At 38.2% G+C, this 18,964-nt stretch overlaps 4 protein-coding genes across 9 annotated transcripts; 1 reads left to right on the plus strand and 3 right to left on the minus strand.

The window, feature by feature from the left end:
• Positions 1-3,327: 3,327 nt before the first annotated feature.
• On the minus strand, positions 3,328-8,673 carry LOC112195957 (cryptochrome-1). 6 transcript variants are annotated; one of them, XM_024336197.2, is made up of 7 exons: positions 8,337-8,443; positions 7,948-7,984; positions 7,409-7,797; positions 6,575-6,796; positions 5,763-6,469; positions 4,664-5,339; positions 3,328-3,673 (listed from the first exon to the last, which is right to left on the minus strand). In XM_024336197.2, exons 3-7 carry the CDS (start codon positions 7,719-7,721, stop codon positions 3,657-3,659), a joined length of 1,935 nt encoding a protein of 644 aa, XP_024191965.1. In that variant the 5' UTR covers positions 7,722-7,797; positions 7,948-7,984; positions 8,337-8,443; the 3' UTR covers positions 3,328-3,656. The 6 variants fall into 6 exon arrangements, with proteins under 6 accessions (XP_024191965.1, XP_040375262.1, XP_024191963.1 ...); XM_040519328.1 differs by having other exon boundaries at positions 8,120-8,412; XM_024336195.2 differs by lacking the exon at positions 8,337-8,443 and adding an exon at positions 8,557-8,673 and having other exon boundaries at positions 7,409-7,984.
• Positions 8,674-9,697: 1,024 nt separating this feature from the next.
• LOC112195958 (actin-depolymerizing factor) lies at positions 9,698-12,101 on the minus strand. The gene is made up of 3 exons (XM_024336201.2): positions 11,945-12,101; positions 10,885-11,150; positions 9,698-10,130 (listed from the first exon to the last, which is right to left on the minus strand). The coding sequence occupies exons 1-3, from the start codon at positions 11,957-11,959 to the stop codon at positions 9,980-9,982; spliced, it is 432 nt and encodes a 143-aa protein (XP_024191969.1). The 5' UTR covers positions 11,960-12,101; the 3' UTR covers positions 9,698-9,979.
• A 2,895-nt stretch (positions 12,102-14,996) lies between these two features.
• LOC112198043 (60S ribosomal protein L5) lies at positions 14,997-16,176 on the minus strand. Its single transcript, XM_024339056.2, has one exon. The coding sequence runs from the start codon at positions 16,112-16,114 to the stop codon at positions 15,212-15,214; it is 903 nt and encodes a 300-aa protein (XP_024194824.1). The 5' UTR covers positions 16,115-16,176; the 3' UTR covers positions 14,997-15,211.
• Positions 16,177-17,254: 1,078 nt separating this feature from the next.
• On the plus strand, positions 17,255-18,591 carry LOC112198736. The gene is made up of 2 exons (XM_040518631.1): positions 17,255-17,885; positions 18,077-18,591. Exons 1-2 carry the CDS (start codon positions 17,255-17,257, stop codon positions 18,589-18,591), a joined length of 1,146 nt encoding a protein of 381 aa, XP_040374565.1.
• The last annotated feature ends 373 nt before the right edge of the window (positions 18,592-18,964 follow it).

An 18,964-nucleotide genomic window follows, 5' to 3' on the forward strand; every position in this document is an offset into this window, starting at 1 on the left:
CACTAAGAGATTGTGTCCATTAATAGTACGTAATACCAACTGCTGGCCTCCTTATTAGGTCAATCAAGGCACTTAGAGTGCACACAAAGATATAAAACCCAGATAATTAACACAATACGAATAGGTTTTGAATTTTATCAATGACCTTGGGACACTTAGTAATACATGTATCTATTAGTAATAATTTTTTTCCATCATTTTTTTCATGTGGGATTCTCCTCACCATTACTAAATATCACATTCACGGTCTCAGATCAATCCTTGGTTTTCTTTGCCTGAACAAAACAAGAACATTTCATATGTAACTAGTGACCTAGTGTCTACTGTCATGACTACATTGTTTGACTTGAGTCACATTATTTGACCAGAGGAAATTAACTAATTTAAAGGACATGCATCAGACAAATTCAAAACCAGCAATTAGATTAGTATTATGATCCAAATCAGTGATTAGATTGGATTTAGACATACCTATTAAACTAAAGATGTCACAGTTTTTCTTCGATTATTGCTTCATATATAGCTATTAAATAACAATGTCAATAACCAACAATGTCCTTCGATCAAATAGAAAACAGACCATACAAAAGGTATCAAGTAAAGAAGAAAGAAACAATGTGCATGAAATGTGGCATACACCGCTCAATGTTTGTTTTGATTATAAGTTTGTTCTTAATTGGGCGGCTTTTATGTCTTGTGGGAAAACTAGGGTTTAAGGAGGATCCTCCTTCTTTGGTTTTATTGGTTTTGAGTCATTGTGTTTTACGTACCATTGTTTTAGAGATAGATTAATCACAAAGCTTTTGTAATTTAGCATCAGTGACCTTTAATTTTCTTTACCAACATTGACATTTGACACCATGTATATGTTAGTGGTGGTTGTAATCTGGAATACAATATTACAACCACATTACAGTGTGTCTATGGATCTAGTTTCTATAACTTGTACCTAATTTATCAGCCATACTGATGTCATTTAGTATAATAACCAACAACTACTTGGTACATATTAGATCGCCCATATGATCATGTACGTCTCAATCCATCAAATATTATGACATTTATTAATTTTCTTTTTGTAATACTCGAAACCCTAAAATAAGACTTTTGAATTCCATTCTTGTCTGGACATGTTTTAACTTCATACATACTTCAAAATACTTGAAGAGAACGAGATACCGTTAATGTAAACGTATATATATTATAATAATTTTTTGAAACAGGTTAGCATCGGTGCTATAATCTTATGTGTTTTACATAACCCACACTTTGGTCGTTTCCTTCCCAACAGGAGTTTTTTTTTTTTTTTGAAAGGGGCTGGTGTGGCTGTCCTCAATTCTTGATTAATTAAACTGTATAATACCAGGGGAAGAACATAAAGCCTAAACCCCATAATACAATAAGCATATAGAGAGAGAAATATCCCGAAATAATACCAGGAGTCTCCACAAAATTTTTGTATTCTAAGATGCACTGCACCCAACAGAAGTTTATAACAAGAAGTATGAAACTATCAACTTATAAAAGATTTGTCAAGTAGCTAGTAATTGTTTCTAAACCACAAAGATGTGACATATCTTAGATAAATTTTCAGTTCCGGCATATGTGGAGGATTTGAAGTGCGTGTTTGTTAGTTACATACTTACATATATAACATATATATATATATATATATATATATTATTCTTTGATTGGTTTAGAATAATTTTCTCTTGCTAAATCCATCTATAATTTACTAAATAGTCAATTAGGACCGTTTAGCATATGAAATCATATGTAATCTTGAGGTTGTAAACTTGTAATTGAGTCTCAAACAACGTAATATATTTTTTGGGTCCATGAGTTATGATTCGATTGTAATGGTTCTTAAGTAATAAATTTTGTAGACATATTTACCGAGCTTTGCAATTTTTTTTTTGAAAAGACCGAGCTTAGCAATTTTGCCGGTCATTGTTTATGTCAACAAAGATTGCATGTATAGTCGATCAGTTTCCTTGATTTCCGACTTGCCCATTTTGGGATCTCTCATATAGCACCGAAGAAATTATTGCGATTGCATTACATGTTTCGCTTGGCTATTAAATTCATCTATATATAGCAGATTTATCATGCGAATCGAAGGCAGCAGAGAGATTATGAAGTTGCTAGAAAAATATATGGGTGGCGTACGTTGCTAAAGTTGTTTGGCCTGGCAAAGACTCATCCTTAAGTGATGTAAACCTGCATTAGATTTCTGCAATTTTCAATGAGAACAGCTAAGGGATGGCAACTGATATCACTATTCGATCAAAGAGATGACTTGAATAACAATGGCAGAATCCATGCATCTCAATTATAAGACTAGAAATATTCTTGGTTGCAGCAAGTTTGAGACCAAGATAGAGAGAGAACCCCAGAGAGCTCAGCATCATCTAACACTTGCCCTTGTCCTAAATTGGCAGCCAATCACCTCGGTATTCTAACCTTCAGAGTCGCTCCGCCGTGTAGGTGGCCGGCCAGGGAAGAGCCTCCGCCGATGCTAGGTTTGCTATATAAACGTCCCCTTAATTCAACTAGGATACTTTCTATAATATTATAATTGTCCCAGCTCCTGTCGTGCAATCTAGTATATAATAGCTTTTGCTAACGAATAATTTGTCGGTAAATGTGATCTATATTGATATAATATGGTCGATAACAAAATACTTGTTGGCAAAAATGTTTATTTTATTTTACTTTTTATGTAACGTTTTTGCGGTTAATTTTTGTGGGTAATTCACATTTGTAATGAAAGTTCGTGGGCACAATAGCTTTTTCTAACAAGTTCTTCGTCAATAAAAGTATCGACACCATTCCTCTCTTATTATCACCTCTAGTGCTAACACCTTCAACGATGAAAGGGTTAAAGCCTTAAAGGTGTTTGTACCAAGTCATCGGCAAAATGGTATGTAGGATAATGGCTTACTGAGTTACTGTAGTCCCTTGAGCGGACGAAACCTTCATTGGCAAAGGTGTGCGTCAGCAATCACAATCCAAATTCATGAGTCTAATTCCTCTGGAACAAAAAAATAGAGTTCTCAATTCTGAACCAAGATTGCTAAACAGTTTCACATCATTAAGCATATTTTCACTACTGAGTTTAAAAAATGACTTTCGCCCTTTAAATGATCATGATACTCTGCAGTTACATTATGATGTGAAATGACGGAAATTCATGGTTCTTATTTACTTCAGTATTCAAGTAGGCATGCAAACGGAAGTGAAGCACAGCACACTTGGTGCATGCCACAAATTTGTTACATTTGAGATTTCTGGAAGTAATTAGCTAGTCTAAAAGTTATGGAAGAGTTTTCTAAAATACCCACAGTTTATTCAAATCTCTCTACAAAATGATTCAGTAAAGGAAGCTCTCCGAAGACATACATAAACATGCATCTACTACATAGCTGGCAAATTGTTTCTTCCTTACATGTTCTTAACTGTCGGTCTTCAATATCTGTATCTATTATTATCGAGGAAAGATGGACATCTGATCAGCCAAGTAATCATTTACATTACCATGGAGTACACTTGAGTTAACAGTCATACAAGGACAGTATACAATCCTATATTACTCGGTTCCAGAACCATCCTCTTTCGTGATGAACAATACGCCAATGAATTCCGAACTAGAGGCATTAATCTTCAACAGCTCCTAAAAACCAACAGAAATTTCAAATCATGTAAATAAAGCAATACAAACAATGAAATCAAAGACAAACGCTGACAGAACAGAAACAACTTTATGACAATTCTCAGCTTTTGAGACTACGAAATCATGCTAAACAAGTCTGCATCCCTAATTTGACTGGGGAGACCATAATATGTCAGAAGGCAATCATAGTGGATCTCAATCCGACCTAAAAGCATTTCCAATACTTCTGGTGTATTACATACAATAACAGCTTTTGTTTCCTTGTACGAAATTGGACATTTTTATTTATATCCAAATTACAAAGATCACACACTTTGTGAGAACCAAAAACAAAATTTGTTACCCTACATTTGCTTTGTATTGGCCTCCACAAGTAGAAGTGAGGAGACCAATGGAGACAAGAAAGAAGTATGTCTCCATAAAATTTCAAGCCATCTGCAAGCTGAAGACACTCATTGAAAAAATGTGCTCCAACTCTTTCTGAGAATGACTTTAGAAGAGGCTGCAGAAGTGAGTTTTAAAAAAGTATAAAATAAATATAAAAAAACACAGATGGTGTTTGTATAAACTAGTATGGACCATTCAACATTTCAACATTACCAAACCGACAAGATGGTGTTTTGTATAAACCACACCACTACAGCATGCAAGGCACTTCGAACCAATTGACATTACTAACCAAGGCACCATTAATGGAAACCAAATAGTTATGAAGCAACCTCTTCAGTTCTCATATACTAGAATATGAGCCCCTTACTTTCATATTTACTAAACCAGATTAGTGATGCTCTATTTTTTCAATGTATTACTGACAGTCAAGGAAATTCATGCTAAAAACATCTTAATAGCCAAACCTGGACTCAAACTCTTATGTTCATTTGATTATTAAATCTTGGCAGAAAACCAAACGCAAAAGCTGATTATCCCTTTCAGTGAATCATAATCACAGATCGAAAATAAATCATATTCAAAGAGTTATTAATTACTCACTATCTTTGCTTGAACTCTGTTCCATGTCGCTCCGTTCTTGCCATGACTGCTTCATTTCAGAAGATTCAGACTCCATAAAAGGGTTGGCCTTTGATGAGGAAGATGACTGTGGAACAGAAAATGAAGTTCTGCTGGTTGTCTGCTTCTTAGACATTGAAGATTCAGCTGTAGAGTTCATGTCTTCAATTGTTCTTGAGGTGGCTTCATTAGGATTAGGACTGTGCCCATTATCTGGTAGTGGCCGTTCTCCTTGTGTAAATCTGGATCTCTTCTTCAATTGATTTCCCTCTGAATTGTGACATGTAGGTACCTTCTGATCATTAGATGAATAAGTAGCACAAGGAGTGTTGTTCCTTAAGATCACCTTTGGGATTGGCAAGTTTTCAATCCCATCAGAGTTATCAACAACAACTTCATTTGTACCATTCAGGTTTGCAGCCTTTGCAGCTGCTTCCATTTCCCACATCTTGAATATGGCTTTAGTCAAATGTTCTCTAGCCAAATCTATCTCGATTATAGGTCTTGGATAGTTGACTCCTAGCTCTACTCCTGAAACTTTAAGCACTTTATCGGGCGTGTCCCAAGGATGATGGATCCACTCAGTTGGTAAACGTGCTAACTCAGGCAGCCATTGCCTTACATATTCACCCTCTGGATCAAATTTTGAGCCTTGGACCTGAATTTATAAAAATTAAAAAAACGCCATTAGTGAAACCTATGACCAATATTCATGATTCCGATTGTAGTCATTCTCACTTTAACTTAGGGGTCCAAAAGTAAAACTCATCGTAAAGTGTTGTTTTCACAATTATAACTCAGCCAACTCAAAGCAATAAGAATTAAATGATTTCAAACATGAGCCTGTATGAAAATTAGTATCCTAGTCTGTATCGCACTTCTAAGTTATATGCTACTTGTCAATTGCTGTGGTTCTAACTAGAATAACTGAGATAAGGTATAAGTAAAATCATTCAATGGAACTACAAGACTTCCTTTACACATAACAACTCTTGCATAAAAGTTCCGCCATTCAGGTATTCATGTAGCTTAACAAGATTAGATTTTGCTCCTTTTCTGAAATTAATGAATCAGTACTTACCTCTGGACTATCCAAACGCTCAAGCTCATGGCCATCTGGTAAGCTCCCTGAGATATACTGCCAACCAAGGATATCACTTTCCAAGTCTGCATCCATCAGCGTGTCCCAGAAATACTTCATTCCCCATCTCCAAGGAAGAAGCAAAACTTTCACAGCAAAACTCGAAACAATCACTCTTATTCTGTTGTGAATCCACCCAGTTGCCCAGAGCTCTCTCATTCCTGCATCAACTAAAGGGTAGCCGGTCCGACCTTGTCTCCAAGCCTTAAAACGATCCTGGTCAGCTTGCCATGGAAAGAATCTCAAGTTGCTCAGCAGTGATTTCTCATGGGAGAATGGAAAGTTAAAACAAAGATAGCGCGAGTATTCTCTAAGCCCAATGGCCCGGAGAAAAAGAGTCACACTCTCTTCACCTAAAGAGTTCCCTTCTTTTGCAAACAATATCTGCTTCATTCGAGCTATCTGGAAAACTTTCCTCACACTCACTTCTCCAAAGTGAAGATATGGAGACAACAGTGATGTTGAGTTGCCCCCAAGTTTTGTCCTGTTCTTTGCATAGTCTAGCAGGTGCCCATCAAAGAATTCATTTAAAGCTTTATCAGCTTGGCTCCAGCCTGGAGTCCATGCTCTTCCTAAGAGGGCATTGCTAGATTTTTCTGTTTCATTTTCGAGACCCAATTCTTCGATTGAACATTTCGCCACCGTTCCTGGAAATAACAGCCAAAAATGAAAGAAATTCCTGTTCACTTATGTCTTTGCCTCCAAACAAAGGCAAGCAAGACGTAGAAAGATCTCGGGAACTAGAAGTGTACCTGTTGCGGGCAATAATTTCCAGGGAGGAAGAAATGTCACAAGTTCCCTTTCCATGTCTAAGCACTTGTCCCAGTATGCCTTAAACGTTGTAAATGTTTGTCCTTTTGCATCATATACTTCCCATGGCTCGTACAACAAATCTGCATTATAGCTTTGCACAGAAACTCCTAGCTCTACCAGCTTTCCCTTGATGTTGTGATCACACACGAGTGAAACAGGATCTGGGATAAAGGAGTAAGAGTAAATATATACAATTCGAAACACTTCGATGTAACTCTGCAAGAACCATCAACAATTTTAGCATGCCAACAGATTAGGGCTTTCCTCTCCAGCAACACTAGAGGCTTAGAGCTGATCCCCACTTGATGAAATGGTTTTTAATTTGATTACTGACATGAGCCTTTAGATTATCCCCCCTTCTTTGATTTACATGTGTGAACTATTCTAGAGATGAAAACAGAAATCTTCATTTTTCAATATAGAGAAACACAGGCTGAGAATGATGGATATTAGTTGTAGTCTGTGTTATATTGGGCCAATTCCTTTCACCACAGTAACAACTCTGGAGGGGAGATACATATCTAAGATGACTACAATCATCTTCCACTAGCCAAAAATAATTGCAACTACTATAGGAATCTAAAGAGGGATTGACATTGCTAGATGAGACACATGAGGGGGCACGAAGAGATACAGAAAAATATATTGAGAGAATCACCAAATAAAATATCAGGACAATGAAAATGGATTGTTTTCTCTACTATTTTAGAAGATCAAAGTTATATCAGTTCTGAAACAGTGAAACTAAGGAGAGGAGAGGCTTCAGAACATACCATATAGATGGTTGAACACTACTTTTGTGGCTCCAATAGCTTGAATGCAGTCCAAGAGAGCAGAGAGTGTACTGTGGGTTTTGATCAGCACAAGTTGAGCGCCAAGAGACTTCAAGGACTGATCCAAGTGAACAAGAGACTGCTTCAGCCACCACCGCGAAACTCGACCGGGGTAGAACTGCCCTTCGTCTTTCGGGCACCATATGTAAACAGGAAAGACAGCACCATCCCTAGCAGCAGCAGCTAAGGCTGGATTGTCCTCGATCCTCAGGTCCCTTCTAAACCAAACTATGGTCTTATTGCTGCTACCCATCCTATAATTCACTTTCTTCAGGATCAAATATCAGCATCAAGAACCCTTAGAAATCCCAGAAATCAGATTCATGGTGTTAAATACAAGAAACCCAGAAGGAAAATCATAATCAGTGGCAAATGAACTGCAAATTCTCCAGCTGAAATGAGAGCTGAAGACTTCTTGGACCTCAAAAACGCAAGCCAATCAATTACTGTCTCAAAGATATTTAATAGCTCCAACCTACCTCTGCACCAATTGAGCGTAACCTACATGTCCCATAACTGAAAAAAGTTGAAAACCCACCATTAAATCCCTTAATCAAATGCTTGGACTGCACAAAATATATTCACCAATACATTCCAGACAACTTTCAATGATTTTGACAGAGAAAGCAACCCAAAGTAGCAAACACTTACTCAACAAGATTCAAAGAACAGTTCATCCATTCTTGTGGTCCTTAATCACACATCTAATCAATCTCAACAACACGAGATCAGATTTCACGTGACTAAAAACACTACGAATCTGAACCTGACCACAATTACTTAATAATACACAATAAACAGTGATATCCAAAAACCGACTAGAATATCCTAGCAAAGACAATACTTTAGAGAGAAGAAACAACCATACTTGAGGGCTTAAAAGCTTTAACAATTCCCAACTCAGTCTTCAGAAGAATATGCAGAAAGATCTTAAATACCCCAAAATGATGCTTTTACCAAATCTCAAACAGTACATAAAAGGATAAATAATAGCTTATCTGTATTCTGTACTAGGATTTTACAGCGAGGTCATATATGTTAAACACAGTGAATCAGAGAAATTACTTTATGTGAGTGCTTGATCATACCATTCAAGCTTACATCACGTGAAAGGAGACGGTGACGGTGATGGTGATGGTGATGGTGGTGGAGGGCATTTTTCTTTGTCTTCTTACTTTGTGAACCCCACTGTGAAAAGAGATAAGCCCCCCATTCAAGGCTTTTAACATCCCACCTTCAAATCCAAGATACTCAAACAGTGTTTACCTTATTCTTTCAGGATTTCAGGCAGCCTAACAATTAGGCTTCTATTTCCCGCATCTTTGATTGATAATGTTTTCCATTTTCAAAAAGGCTTTAGCTTTTGTTCCAGCTTTGCCATATCTTTGATGATTCTGTTTCAGAAAGGCTTTTAGCTTTGGTTATGTGAAATGTGAGCCTCTCACAAGTCCATCAAGTTTTGTTTTGTCCCCATTGGATGTGAACACAGATAATAACAGGATTGTACAAACCTTACCGACTTGGATCTTAAAAGTGCTGTAGTAGAAATCATGGCCTTCTTGAACCCAAAATTTGATTTGGCATGACCAGCCCTACCTAATTTGATCGTCATTGTTTAAAGGCAACATCCTAACATACTTCTCACGTTCTCAGGACCCATTCTTACAATTTGTCAATCTGATGTGATATAAGCTTCCTATTTGTTCGTATCCGCTTGGTGACTAAAATTAAAAGATTGATTACTAGTACTATGGTTTGGCGAGTGAACATCAACCAACCCCCATGAGGACTCAGCTGCCTCTGGTTGTAAAGATTCTACCGGCATCCCTTGTGATGAGCTGCATCATGCTTTGTTTAAATGCATCGCATCGTATCCACAAATCTGAATAGCATGTGCTATCAAACATTTAATCAATTCCCTTCACCTGAAGCAAACTCATGGTGTAAGACTTGGACACTTGAGCATGGTGTTAGGAGGATCAGAGAGCAGGGCAACAAGGAGAAGCAATATGGTCCCTTGCCTGTAATAACTGACCCATTGAACAAGACCAAAAGGTTTGGTTTCGTTCTCTTTTCTTTTAACCATAAGGTATGTCTCTTTTGCAGCAAATACTCTTTCAACTATCACAGACAAAACAGAACTACTACTTTTGCCAACAGGTCACAGTGATCAAATGCATAACATATTGATCCAGCTTTTTTCAGTAAACTCATTGCAAAACTGAAATGTAATGGAAGAAGAGCCATCATTCATAGAACTTAATAGGAATCAAATTAGCATTAACCATAACCATATCCAATTTCACCTGAGAAGCATCATGGTAATAAGGAAGCACAAATTCCTGTGCATAAGAGATCTTTGCCAGGACCTCCTAATCAGCCTTCCCAGGTGCTAATTATTAAATATATTAAACTACACCTATTTTTTTCTTCTCAGGAAAATATAATGCACATATTCTGAAAGAAACCTCAGTACTTCTTAGAAATGCCAAACCATTTTAAAATAAGCGCTCAGTGTGCACGCTCCTGAAGAACTTCAAGCTCCATCTCAGTGGGGTCAGTTGCCTGGATCTCATAATGGATACCCTCCAGCTCCCTCCTGAACCTGTCCTTTGATGTCGCATAGAGCATCTTGGCACGGATCCGTGACACAGAAGGCGACCTGAAAAAGAAGAATTCTTATCACAACGAAATTAAAATGGCAATAGCAAATCAAATGGGAGAGAAAAAGTCGGTATTTCACAGAAAATAGGAGAGATACAACCATAACCAAAGACCTTTGGAAATAACATATGTTAACAAAAAACATCTCTCCTTTTCATTACTCACATGGACATCACACAGCGACTCAAGATTACCGGATAGATCCATAATTTTTATCCAACATTTCACATAAACCAAGTAGGAAATGAAGATGAGGAGGAGGAATTGATCTTCAAACACACCATATAAATAAACTGAACTCAACCCAAAACAACCATTATCAATCCCAAGACCATTTATTCTGCTAGGCTGCAATTAGCCAGTTGAAAAATAATTTAAGCTGTACAAAAACTCCAATACACCAACAGAAAAGGATGTCCTCAAAATGCTTAAGCAGTAAAGCAAGTGGGGAATGGAACTCATTTGCTGTGCCTTCATTACCCCTTTGAAGAGCATCATATTAGCACAAGTGAGGGACAAACAAACGGTATCCTATTTCACTAAATAAGCAATCATATATGGTCCAGGAAGAGCATGCACCCTTACGTGGAAAATTCCCCAGAGAACACATTCTGATAATAAAAAGTCAAAGCATGCCATCATCTTCAATCAAACATAGTGCCCAAGAGAAAAATTCATAGAACATACAGTGATAATAAAAGGTCAAAACACACGATCACTTCAGTCAAACATAATAACCAAAAGAAACGAACCATGCAATGAAGAAGATCTTGCTCTTCTGGCAATTCTCTGAAGTGACAAAATCAAAGTCGTAGATTGCATATCGGCAATCATTTTCAGGCAACGAACCAGTGAAATCATCATAACTTTCAGCTGGGCCTCCAGTCTTTTCTACCACAACCTCTTTCTTCTTCTCATCAATCTTAAAAATCACATAGCGAAAGGCCTTCTTTCTCTGCAGTTCCAAGAATGTGTTGCGGCAGTCCTCAGCAACACCCATGCCAGAGGAAGCATTTCCCTGAATAACAAAGACCCATAAGTCAAGTACTCCAACCCACATTAACTACCACTCATCAATTTCTCACAGTATAAGATAATCAAATTTCAGTTCAAAACATCATATAACAAATCCTTCCAGCAGAACAAGCACCATACCACCAAATAAGATTGAGTTCAAAAAAAAAAAACATGATGCTTAACCTTTCGAACCTGAAAGAATTTTTTTTTTTTTTCTTAGAGAGGTAAGAGTGATTATGCTCTATGCCCCAAACTTCATAGTGTCTTTGGGTAAATTTCCAAACTCGAAAACTCAATTACAGAAACCTTAATGGCACTCAACAACAAAACTTAAACGAAAAACGAATTTCAATTCAAACCAAGACCCCATAACATGCAATGAAAGAGATCCCAGTCCCCAGATATTACCACATACAAAGTTCAAAACTAAGCAAATCCTGTCAGGAAAAAAAAAATTCACCAAAAATTACAGAAATTACTACCAACAATATATATTTGCCTCAGTTAACAGTAATTCCAATATAAAAAAAAAGGCAACTTTAACCAGAAAATATGGATTTCCTTCCAACCCATTTTACTTCACAAACATATAAAGAGTGCAAAGAGGATTAATTTATCTAGTTGATCAACTAAAGGTAAAAACTTTGGATCAACAACGCGGAAAAAATCAGAACCCGCATGTTGGTTTTACACGCAACCAAAACCAGACCCAGTAATCAGACCTGGAATATCAGTAAAAGTGAACAGTTGCTACAAATTCAAAACCCAAAAGAGATAACAAATCGGAAAACTCACTCCTCTGAAAGCCATAGCGTTTGTGGGTGGCAGATAAGAGAGAAGGGAAGGAATATATGGAGAAGGAAGAAGGAGAATAAGCAGCCACTGAAGAAAGGAAGGGAAAAGATTCGAGTTTTGAGGGGAGAGAGCAAAACCAAAGTGTGTAGTGTATCTCAGTCTATATATATTGTAAATGTTTTTTGGTATTTATTATTTTCCAGACAAGTGACAACGAACCCCTCTTTATTGTCATATTGTGTGTAAACGATGTCGTTTTGAGCGTTCCGGAGTTGGTGGTTCGGATTTAGGGTTTTAGTACTTCCGGCTTATATTGGAAGATGATTAAATAGAATTCCGAGACGGTGTTATTTAGATATAATTCGTCATATCGATACATAAAACATTAATAGAGAATCTAGATTGTCATGAAATAGTGAGCAAATCATCAACTATTTGGACATCGTGTTGGCATATTGGACATTGATGAGATAGAATAGAATGCTTTGATACTGTAAGTTTGTAACTTTGAACAATATCATTTGAAGGTACTGTTTGCCATTTGAATGTGGGGCTTTATATTATAGAAAATTATTTTAAAATGTCATTTTAAAACTTTAATTAGTCATAAGGTCACTTAATTTTTTTATTTTATTTTACAAATAAGGCCACATTTATCTTCAAATTATTTCATCTGTTACGATTTTACCTTTTCACTTAACAAAGTCAATTACATTACAGATTTCTCACTCTCTCAGTTCTCTGCTAAACCTAGTTGTCAGAAGAGAGGCGATCAGAAAGTTAATCGACGAAGTCAGAAACAAGCAGAGTAATCGCTAGAATTGCATAGACCAGCGACGACTTGTGGAGGGAGGGAGGGAGCGAGAGAGAGAGAGAGAGAGAGAGAGAGAGAGAGAGAGAGAGAGAGAGAGAGAGAGAGAGAGAGAGAGAGAGAGAGAGAGAGAGAGAGAGAGAGAGAGAGAGAGAATCGTATTGCAATTGACCTAAAAATCTTGAGTGGCATTCTTAGTAATTATTTGTATTTTTAATACCGTAAATATAAGTCTAATTTTGATGTAGTGGCCTTATAAGGGAAGAAATTGTATATATTAAACAACTTAGTTACATACATTAGCAGTAAGTACAATGAGAATTATTGTGACTCATCCTTTACCTAAATTGAAATATATACGAAGTAAAATTGTTTGCCTAATATATGCGCTCCTAATTACATGACATAGGGCAATATGTACAAATAACTTAATTGAAAGGGTGAAACATTGCTTACACTTCTTTTGCAAAACAACTTTCGACCGACAAATCAACTTTATTCTTATTAAAATCATTAATCACAATTCAAGATGGACATTCAATGTACTGAAACGCTTTAGTAGGAAAAAAAGTGGTGATGAAGTGAGGAAAGTGCAAAGAAGTTCAAAATGACAAGCTGCCCCAAACGATATTAAGACAAAAGCAACACGAAGAACTAATTTTAATTTCAAAAAGGAATACATGTTAAGGTACTTGCACTAATTCATTTTCAATTTAAATACCCAAACCGCTTTTGAATTTAAAAATGCACAGTAAAATTGACACTCATTTCTTTGCAAACCACTATTTCTTCCCATTCTCATGCACACGTGCAATGGAAAATGCTCATGAAAATTAGAAGAGGGAATTGAAGTTCGTAAACAGCGAGCCCCATTTCACTACCCTTCAGAATTTGTAAAATTTAAATTTTAGAAGCACTAAACAGTGATTTGGAAAAAACAAATGAATTTCAAAACATTGCATGAGGTCAGAATAGATTGATTTTTGATCGGAACAATTTTGCAGGGTCACTAATAACACTATATTCGGAATCTGCTGAACTCAATGAATGCTCCAATCCAACCAAATTATCAGGTTTCGTATTTTGAGTTTGAAGGTTACATACTACAATTAAATGAACAGATTGAAGACCAAGCGAAACATCGCTTTGTAAGTCCTTCAGGCAGCTAAAAATGTATGTGCATCCCCACCAGATTGCTAATTTCCTCAAATATATGTAAACTTAGATTATGAATCACTAAAGCTCCATATATGTTAAAAGTCAAAACTTAAGTTTGAAAAGACTCAGAAGTCTGAATCCGTTGACACGACCATTTCAGTTTGATAGAAAATCCAATTAAATTTGGGTTCCTAATGTCTATCGGGAATCAGAAGAAAAAGATAACATTCACTGCAACTTTTCAAGGCCCCTGCATAAAAGTGATGTTGTGCCTTAAAACTTTGAAGGATCCCATCTAAAAATTCCTTGTATCAAATACCAATCACACATGCAATAGATTTCTACTTGAGCAAACCATTTCTCGGAATAATTCTCTTTAGGGAGGTACAATGAAGCTCCTAATTTTATGGCTTCCCCGTACCCCTGATGACTACTTAAGGTACCTCAAGATACTTCACTCAAAGGAAACACCGACCAATAGCACTGTCCAAATCTCAACTTGAATACTGAGACATCATATTCTCCAACAGAAAAATTCTATGTAAGATATCAATCGAACAAACAGTAAACGCCAAATGAACAAGGGTTTGGGAGGGAAAATAGTAAAATGATGCTAAACCAAAAGGAAGCAACCTGAATACAACAACTTTAATTGCATTCAGAACTGCAGAAAAGCCCACAACTTGGAAAATAGAAACACAAATTCATGCGAGAGAGTAAACCCTACAACAATGTCTACGAAAATAATCATCAGATCCAACACTGTCACTCATCATAATCATCAACTTGAGCAGCCAATTCAAGTGCATTTCAGTTGGAAATACGATTGCCTCAATTGTTAAACACAAGCACTATCATCACTTCCTATAAAAAAAAAAAAAAAAAGGGTGTTGGAGGAACTTGAGCTACCTAGGCAAAATGACACAACTTGAATAACCACCTTAGCAACTCAATCGCATTTCTAGCAACTCAAACAGCAGACGCATTATAAAGATACAGCACATCTTACACTACAAAACCACAGAGCAGTCCAATGAAATAAGTAAAACCAAGCAGGTTCACAACCCATCAGACCCCAATCACTCAGCTTTAACTATTTCACTCAGCAAAATTTAGCAAAAACTTGAATTGCATTTCTAGCAAGTATCTCAAACAACATAAATACCAAAATACTTAGAAATATAAAGACAAAATCCATCTTAGAGTCATCATCATAACATAAAAAGCAGCTGTCTAACGAAATAACAAAAAGCAAGTAGACCTCACAGCATCCCGTCCGATGCCGCCATTGCCATTCTTCACTCGTCATCTGAATCCTCATCGCCTTGAGCAGCCGAGTTGAAGGCATTCAACCTCTGGATCAACTTGTTCTTCCTCTCCTCATAAGTGAGCTTCTTCAAGTTGAACCTCTTGTGCGCCTTGGGCTCCGGCTTGGCAGTCTTCTTCTCCAGAGGATCCGCCCGAATCGCGGCGTGCACCTTCTTGTACAGCTCCTCGATCCCCTCGGCCTCAATCCCCTTCTTGATGTACTCGCTGAAATGAGTCTGGTACTTCTCCGGCTCATCCTCAATCAAAGTCCCCATATAAGCTGCCACATGGCCCCCATAGATATACTTCCTGTGAACCTCGGCATCCAGCTGCTTCGAGTCTTTCGAAAACCCAGCGAACCTCTTCTCACTGTGAGGCACATCCAATCCCCCATCCAAAGCTCCCTTCAGCGCTCCGAAAACCCGGTTTCCGGTAGTGGTCTTCACCAGGCCGACATCGAGCAAAGCCCGGAAGGGCCTGCGGCTCTCGCCGGGCTCGACGGAGTAGTCCTCGCCGGTGGCCTCGACGTTCCCTTCATATTCAGCGTCCATCTCGAGCTTCTTGAGGACACGGCGGGCGAGGAGGAGGCCGGTGCAGTAGGCGGCGGCGTAGTTGGTGAGGCCGACCTCGAGGCCGTAGCGGGGGAGCTCGTGGGCGTAGGCGGAGGCGAGGACGAGGTCGCCGGAGATGGTGGCGGAGATGATCTGGGCGACGATGTCCTTGTTGGTGAAGCGGACGACGAAGCGGTACTTGGGGGTGTTGTACTTGTTCTTGTCCTGGTTGATGAGGCGGATGCGGGCGCGGTAGTCGGTCTTGCCTTCGCGGCGGCGCTTGTACTTGACCTGGAAGCGCTTGAAGTAGGCGCGGGGTTTTGAAGCTTTGATGAAAGCCATTGGAGGAGGAAGGGGTAGGGGTTTTGGATCTGCGGCGAGAAAGAGAGAAAGAGAGGAGTGAAATATGCTAGGGTTTTCTCTCTTTAAGTAGTGTGGTGGGTGGGAGTGAGGTGGGTTACTGGGTTAGGGCAAGTATTGGGGGAGAGGCAGGCCCAAAGGGTAAAGCTGAAAGGCCCAATTTGAAAAGATAGGAAATCCTAGGGTTTAGGAATCTAGGCCAGGTTTGTAGTAGTGAATGGATCTAACTGAGGCTTGGCCCATTCATCAAGCCATGAATAAGTGGATTCTTTTTTTGGGTTCTTAAGAAGAAGAAAAAAATGCTTTTTGAAATGGACCCAAAGTGGATTCATAAACATCATCCTGAGTTTTGGTTGGGTTGGCAAAACTGAAGAGTGAAAGAAGTCGAGCCGAAAACTAACTGACTCTTTTGTACACAAAACCAAAAAAAGTGAATGTTAAATAGCGACAAGCATGATTTGTGGCTCACCATTGTACTGATACTGTCCTAACTTAACCACTCATTAGAGCATCTCCAACAATAGAGTCATAAGCCAAAGCCATATGCAAAATTTGACTCCCCTAGTGTCATCACTATTCATTCAATTGTTCCATCTCCAACCATGTGTAGTCAAAAGCCAAAATCATTTAATAAATTAATCATTTGTTAAAGTTTTAATTAACTACAATATGAATTTATATATCATACATAATTATGTTATATAATATATCATCATTAATTGATTAAAAAAAATTATTTATTTATTTTTGGGAATATATATATATATATATATATATATATATATATTCGTGCCACGTGTCAATGCTATTCGGATCCGATATCTTATCTCTATCTCGGTTGAGATTTTATTTATCACGTGATAAGATAAGATTTTCTATCTCAACTTTATTACCGATTCTAGTGCCACGTGTCAGTCGTTGAAAGGCTGGTTAGATTACGTTTTTGATTTTTATCTGCCACGTGTCGTATCCTATCTTCAGATATCCTTTTCCAACCCTCCATAAATACGGAGTCATTCACTCCATCATAGCTCACCAATTCACAAACACATCTCTTCTCATATCAGAAGCTTAGAAATTCTGAACTTCCTTTTCATTTTATATTTTTGGTTCCTTGTTGCAATGAATAGGTTATGGAAATTGCTGATGCAAGAGGAAGAAGATGCCATTACAAGAAATCGTCAAAGAGCCCTGGTGATGCAGGCAGCTTCCTTTCATATCTTGAGGATCCAAGAGGAAGAATCACAGTGGGATGGTTCACAGCCCGGGCGCCAGTACATTGCAAGAGATCGAGAAGCTATGAATCGACGATTGAAAGATCTATACTTCACTTCGCCGTGCAGGTTCCAGGGCGATATATTTCGCAGAAGGTACAGAATGCGACCTCATGTGTTTGACCAAATGATGCATGATGTCGCCAACCACGATCCGTACTTCGTGCAAACTGATGATGCCTCCGGCAGAGTTGGTTTGTCTACCGAACAAAAGCTGACTTGTGCTATGAGGATGCTTGCTTACGGGCTTCCGGCTGACCTGTGTGATGAGTTTCTTGACGTAGCTGAATCTACAGCTTTGGAGATCTTGTCGCACTTTACTAGAGCAATCTGGAATGTGTACCACGTTCATTACCTTCGTCAACCAACTCAGGCAGATTTGCAGCGGTTGCTCAATGTTGCTGAGAAAAGGGGTTCCCCGGAATGGTGGGAAGTCTCGATTGTATGCACTGGTAGTGGAAAAACTGCCCATCCTCATGGCAAGGGCACTTTACTGGTTATAAGGGAAAACCCACAATCATTCTGGAGGCGGTCGCATCATACGATGCTTGGATTTGGCACGCCTATTTCGGACTTCCAGGTTCCCTTAATGATATTAATGTACTTGGAATGTCTCCATTATTCAACGAAATATGCACAGGTGAGGCTCCTCGAGTTTCGTAATATGTAGGTGATAGAGAATATGGCCAATGCTACTACCTAGTCGATGGGATCTACCCTAAATGGGGATCTTTTGTGAAAGCAATTAGAAATCCAATTACTCCAGAGCAAGCTCATTTTACAAAGATGCAGGAGTCATACAGAAAAGACGTGGAGAGGGCTTTTGGCATTCTCCAAGCTCGTTTTGCAATAGTAAGAGGACCCGCCCGTGGATGGGATAGGGAGGATCTATCATACATCATGATGACCTGCATTATTTTGCACAACATGATTGTCGATGATGAGCGTGAAGAAGATGAAGAGTCGCCTTTTGACCCCGATGATATCCCCACCAGACCAAGGAAAACACAAATATATGAGAGGTATGAGGATGATCATGAGGTTGAGCGCAACCGTCCTGAACTTGAGGAGTTCATGACCCGTTACCAGGGGGTTAGATGCCCAATTGTGCATAGAGTCCTTCAAGGAGATTTGGTTAATCACCTCTGGAACATGAAGTTGCAAGCAGAGCGGAACCGCAGATGAAGAGATTGTATTTTCACGCTTTCAATAATTGGCAATGTGGCCATTGTGTGGTTTGATTGTTTGTGTGTTTATGCTTTGGTTTGATTGTGTGGTTTTATTTTATTGTCAGTGTGTTTTATTGTTATGAATAAAAGTGAGATAAAAACAAGTTTTTGTTTTTATTTGTTAACTATAAAATATAGCAACAATTTTATTTCATAATTGAAAAACATAAGTGAAAAAGTACAACCAATAAAATATTTCTAATTTCTCCCCATCCATTGAGTCTCTTGAACTGGCACGTAGAGGTCCAAGTTAGAGTCATTTTCACTATGTGGTGTATTTTCTTCTGGAGAAAAGGAGGGTTGACGAAATGCACTAGCACTAGAGCTTT

This window comes from Rosa chinensis, chromosome 4 (genome assembly GCF_002994745.2).
Source record: "Rosa chinensis cultivar Old Blush chromosome 4, RchiOBHm-V2, whole genome shotgun sequence".
Classification (NCBI taxonomy): domain Eukaryota; kingdom Viridiplantae; phylum Streptophyta; class Magnoliopsida; order Rosales; family Rosaceae; genus Rosa; species Rosa chinensis.